Source organism: Megalops cyprinoides, chromosome 3 (assembly GCF_013368585.1).
Source record: "Megalops cyprinoides isolate fMegCyp1 chromosome 3, fMegCyp1.pri, whole genome shotgun sequence".
NCBI lineage: Eukaryota > Metazoa > Chordata > Actinopteri > Elopiformes > Megalopidae > Megalops > Megalops cyprinoides.
This window is the reverse complement of record NC_050585.1, coordinates 47,131,969-47,137,968: the sequence shown is the minus strand read 5'-3', so window position 1 is coordinate 47,137,968 and position 6,000 is coordinate 47,131,969. Positions and strand designations below refer to the sequence as shown.

Genomic DNA, 6,000 nt, shown 5'->3' with positions numbered 1-6,000 from the left:
AGTGAAACACTGACAGCACAGTCAGCGATTCCCCTACACTTTATAATATTCAAAGTTCTACCAGGAGTGCAATGTTTAACTCCTGAAGATGATATCGGTTTCACTGATGGTAACAAACTGGCTTAAAGAAAAAAAGAAGCTCTCGCCCAGAGAGTTTGTCTCAAGGGTAGAAATAAAAAATAAATGAGGATTATTTTCCACATCAGTGCCCACAACTAGTTCACCTTGCTGCCAAGATCATGTTTCAAAGGTGTTTATACTTTGAGAGGTGGATTATGGCTATTGAAAACAAATCCAAGTGTTTGACAAGACATTTCACATTAACTTCATTATGGCCTGACCAGCGGCTGGCTGGAGATGAGGAATCTGTTGTTGACCTCATTCCAGACAGTAAACCAAAAACTGATGGTATACAATAACAAACAGTAAGGTAGCACTGTAGCATAGTGGTAAGGAGCAGTGCTCGTAACTCAAAGGTTGCTGGTTCAATTCCCCGCTGGAGTACTACTGCTGTACCCTTGAGCAAGGTACTTAACTGAGAATTGCCTCAGTAAATATCCAGCTGTATAAATGGATAACATGTAAAACTGTAACCTATGTAAGTGACTCTGGGTAAGAGCGTCTGCTAAATGATAACAATGTAATGTAATATAATGTAATGTAAGGCCTTTTATCATACTGTTGCTTTCTATTAACATTCATAGTTTGTTAAAAAAAAAGATCAGACCTTGAGGAAAATCAGATTGCCTAATCAGGTAAATGGCTCCCAGAACTCACATGTGAGGAAGAGCGTCTCATCGTCCACCCTGGTCTTCACTGGCCGTATGGTGAGTTCTACATTAGCTGTGTCCAGGTTACGCTGGTTGGTTTTGGCATTGTAGCAGGAGGCAGAGCGACAGTGGTCCCGCAGCCACACGTAGTCAAAGTGCATCACCAGCCCGCCGTAGCTCAGTTCTTCAAAAGTAATGGATCGGTCAGTCTCTAAACGTCTCGTTCAGCCATGCTGCACAAAACGCAGGTGGGCAGCTAAAAACTGAAAACTAATAGCAAAGATGCCCTGTCAACGTTCAACGCTTAATACGTCACAAAAAGTCATTATTCATTTGCTGGCTGTTAGAGGTCCTTATCTATCGTGTCTTACCATGTTAGACTAGCTAAAGTTTAAAAGTCTTTTTTTAACCAGATCAAATGAGGTAGCACAGAACTGCAATGATCTATACGTTATTAGGGCCCCACATCCACAGGTCCTGGGCATAAAATCAAGTACCCTCTCTACTGCTCCTGCAGCTGCCCTGTCTAATGCTGCTACCCTAAAAAGATTTTCATAATAGCGAAAGAGCATCCTGCTCATGGACCTCTACGACAAGGTAACTACAGGGATTTGAGGGGTTAAGGACAGCGGCATCAGCTTCATCTTGTAAATTACATCTTATACAAACATGCATTTTCATCCTTTAACAGCTATTTGTCCTCAGAAAGCAAGAGAATAGTGATACAGCATACAGTAAACCACAGCACCAACTTGACAGCACTCAAAGGGAACTCCATCAGCTCCAAAATTATGTCTGTATAACCACCGATCACAGGCACGTGCATCTGCCATAAACTGTTTAACTGACAATGTTATGTTTGTTCTGCCATGGGCAATGACTGTAGCCTGAGCAGACTGCAATCATGTGGTGAGAAAACTCCGAGAATTCAGGTTTCTCAGTCCCGTTTCTGGGAGGAACTCCTGGATGTTCTTTTCTGAAGACCCACCTCTTCAGACTGCATCTCGCTTCCACCTCAGTCCCATAACACCTGCTCCGTTTACCACTTGTATTACTTTTAGTTTATTTTACATCCAGTACTGCGATGTATTTTAGAGTCTAATCTAGTTGTTGTTATGAAAGGCCAGTTTGTGTGTATTTGGTTTCCCTTAGCTGCACAAGTTGTAGTAGGGCTTCAATAGTATTATGCTCAGACTCAGTCTGGGAGTGTTGTTAGCCTAGTCTGGCATTCAACTTTAATAGATACGCTTCTGTTCTTTTGTGTCGGAAGAGCCACATAAGAGCGTCAGGTAAATGGATGAAATGTTATGTAATGATCCTCTGTCACTTCCGTCCATGTAATCTGCAATACATTTTTTTCCTGAAAGAAATGTGCTGCTGAAAGTTGATTCAATATATTTTAGTTAATACCCAACCTTCTCAACATGGCATTAAGAATGTCTGGTTAAAGTAATTAAAGTAGAACACAAGGGACTAAGATAAGAAATAATCTATAGATACAGTTTTACTTGCATTCCTCTGTATTGCTTTTCCAACACCGTGTGTCTGTAAGTAGGACACTTGTTAAGATCTCTCTAATCCTGAGAAGTATTCGGATAAAAGTTAAATTAATCTTAATTAATTAGTTCGTCTGGAACGAAACCCAGCATGCGGTGGGTGTTTCCTGCCCCCCCCCCCCCCCCCCCCCATTTGCGATGGTTTTCTTTACAGAAACAAAGCCTTCAAACAAGCGCACAAATAAATGCCAAAGCAAGAAAAAAAAAGTTTCACAGATGGAGCATACCAAAGCAATCCTCTCGAAGCTGCCAGTTACAGCTAGTAGACTGGGGAGCTGTGTGCTGCCACCGTTTGGCTTCACCCGGAGTTCGAATGCGTCCCGAGCCCAGAGGCGGTAGTTTCTGTGTCTGACATCTCGACAGGGATTGTAAACAGCCTCCCACGCGGAGGAACATCCGAGTTAAACCCATAATCTGAAAAATTTAAAACACATATCAGTGAAGCGAAACAATAAACATCAAGTTACACATAAATAAGAAAAGACATTAAGGCTGGCATAAAAAGCGTTAAGAGTCTGAAACTCAAAACCATAAAAGCCAAGAATTATTTTGCTCCTGTCAGCTAAACCTCTCCAATCTTTCAATGTAGAAAACATGTTTTTAACGTTCTGATTCCGACAGACGCAAAAGCAATAATAATAATAATAATAATAATAACAACAACAACACCGGACACAATTACAGTAGGCTATAGCCCAAAAAGGCTTTGGAATTAAGCGTATTACACTATGCGTCTTGGTAATGGCACATTCTGAACAGCTTCTGAATAACAGAGTAGCTTTACCAACGTAAAATCCCCAATGATGGGAATATGGGTGCTGACATGTTGCATTGATTGATGTAAAATTACTTCTTCTGCAATTGTTTAATACGCGCATCGGTGTTGCATGTGCAGCTTTCTGTCCCCGTTTAGCTAGCAAGCTGAATTGCAATGTCACCTAATCTAATCTAAACCAATTCTCTAAATTTCAAGTTCACATATTTTAACTAATCTACCGCTGTATCTTCCTGCAGTTAACAGGTAACAGTGTTAAGTATTTGATCATCACAGCAGCAGAATTATATTAAGGCAGCGGAACAGTACATTCGCATGAATGTGAACATGCCGAATGTATCGGTAACGTGATCCAGATACAGCAACCTATTAGGTTACGGATTGTTTTGTCAGTGGCAGAAGACGTGCGTGTGTTTTAAATCTCCTGGCGTTGTTAAACCACGGGATGTAGTGCTTATGATTAATGAAAATGAAAATGTCTGTTTACCTTAGTCGGTTATTCCAGTTAGTTAACACAGACCTCAGATTATTTCCAAATAAACAGTAGGGGAGACGTAGGCTACTGCCATCAATGAAACGACTGTAACGTTAGCTTGCTACAAAGTTACCGAACGCAGTGGGAATATTTATTTGTTTTTTTAAAAATAAATGCAACACTTACAGAGTGCCGAAAGCTTCGAATTTCAGTCCAGGATCCTCTCCCCTCTCAACTGCACCTACGTGGACCTTAATTCAGACTCGGTGAAGCTATTAGGGAAGCATTTGAAATAGCGAAGTTTAATCATTAAGCCCCAACTTCCCCGCCATTGCAGTAGCACAGCTGACACGCAGGCGCTGTGAAGTCCAGCGGTTGGAAGCGGAGAGGAGGAGAAAGTATCCTAGGCTGCTGACCACAGCAGGAGCTCAAAGGGATCGTGACGACGAGATTCAATTAGGTGCCAATCATCATTTTGGAAAGCCATACATACATAGGCTACACTTCCACGTTGCATATAAATAGTGAACGGCCCTGACTGAGACCCCAACCATGTCATAGTAAATGCATCGAGCAGGAGTAGGATGCCACAATTCACACGTTGCCTTGTAAATAATTACAAATATAGACCTAAAGATGAATGCAATGTCTTCACCTTTTATAAACAGTTGCCATCTGTACGGTCGTGTTTACTATTGATTTTGAAGCACAATGGATCTGTTTACGCCCAGGAGGTGCATGATTTACAGAAAATTCATTTATACACCGCTAAGTGTTTTTCATAGTGACTGTTTTGGCTGCTCTGTATGTACGTTGTAGGCCTTGTTCTTGTTGGACCTGTATTTAGTATTTAATGCCATATTACCCATCATTCTGGATCATGGCATCTTCTAAATAAATTAATAATACAGAGAGTGTTCTTCTCGCAGGAATATTAACATTCAAGAAAACAAGATTAGACCAACCCTTCTCTTGATTCTGATCACTTTGCTTTGTACCCGCGCACGCCGTAATAAAAAATGAACGGAAAATGACGGTATGAGAGTCCACAGATAAGCTACCAAAGTACTGTTATAAAAGACAAAGAACATCGTGATCGCATGAAGTGTTCTGACTTAGGCTGGGTTTTGTCGCCATCTGTTGTTTGATATCTGTTTTTTTAAACGTTCTGTCAAGTGCCTACCCTCTTACTTACATTTCGTAGACTCTCGAACGCATGGAATTATCTATCAGTGGAGGACATTCCTGAACGATTTAAATATATCGCTCTGCCATAAGCTATTGGCCTCTGCATTAAGATTGTGCAGAGAGATCTTTAAAAGCTCACCAGTCTTTGCCTTACAGGTGGAGACGTCAGACTCGCCTTGTAAGAGATTAAAACTTTCTGTGGCATTATGGGTGCTGCTACAAGGGTGTGCCGATTCACACTCCACTAAAGGACTTTTTGCAATTGTTGGGAATATTCAAATACACAGAGAAGGGGACTGAAATGGTCATAAGTGAAAGATATTTTCTGACTTGTAATATTTGGTGTGCCTTCTTGGAACTGCCCTCTGACAGCACTAGACTTATTGCTATTCAACCACTTACTTCTGGAGAGGACACCACCATAAATGGTTTTATGATGGGGAATTATATTCAAAGGTCTTACTACTTTTTCCTTCCAATCTGTACAGATATTAAATCCCATTTAAGGTGCAGAAGCTGTTGGCATCTTAAGGATCAGCTCCTCCCTACCTCCAGAGCATTACATTACCTTATTGACATTTAGCAGACACTCTTATCCAGAGCAACTTTCATAGGTTACTGTATATATATATATATGTATGTATAGACTGGGGCAATTCTGGGTTAGGTACTTTGCCCAAGGATGCAACAACAGTGCCTCAGCGGGGAATCGAACCAGAAACCTTTCAGTTTCAAGTCCTGCTCATTACCACTATGCTACACTATGGCCCAGACCATTATCTGGTTTTACACCCCTGCCAGGCCTTTCTGCTCCATCTCTTCAGGTTGTCTGTCTGTCCTTCCCCTGTGGGAATGTTCATCCCAGTCTTATTTATTCTCCATTCTGTCCCCTCCAAGTGGTGGAGTGAGCTCCCAGTACCATTACTGAGTCACTGATAGTGTTCCCCTGCAGGCTGAAAACTCAGATTTTACAATTTCCCATTGGTTGCCTAATTTAGGACATTTCTCCTCTCTCCCTTGCACTTGTAAAATTTCCTTAGGTCAGGTCTGTACAGACTGGGACTCTTTATTGCAAATGTATTCAGTTCTTTGAATGTGTTTTTTGCCTATTCCTGGCTTAATGCTGATGTTTATGCTGCTGATATTATGATAACTTATTATAACTGTGAGTCACTCTGGACAAGAGTGTGAAATGAGAAAATGCAAATGTATAAATTTACATTAGTATTTATCTCA

General features: G+C 41.0%; 1 protein-coding gene across 2 annotated transcripts in view; it reads right to left on the bottom strand.

The window, feature by feature from the left end:
• tmlhe (trimethyllysine hydroxylase, epsilon) overlaps positions 1-3,943 on the bottom strand; it is a 9,880-nt gene extending 5,937 nt beyond the window's left edge. Inside the window, exons 1-3 of one of the 2 annotated variants that reach the window (XM_036524571.1) lie at positions 3,763-3,943; positions 2,554-2,740; positions 778-954 (exon numbers count right to left, since the gene is read on the bottom strand). In XM_036524571.1, the coding sequence (XP_036380464.1) occupies positions 778-954; positions 2,554-2,737 (361 nt within the window). In that variant the 5' untranslated portion in view covers positions 2,738-2,740; positions 3,763-3,943. Of the gene's footprint in view, positions 1-777; positions 955-2,553; positions 2,741-3,110; positions 3,229-3,762 lie in introns of those variants that run through there. The other variant, XM_036524570.1, reaches the window with a different exon arrangement.
• Positions 3,944-6,000: the final 2,057 nt, after the last annotated feature.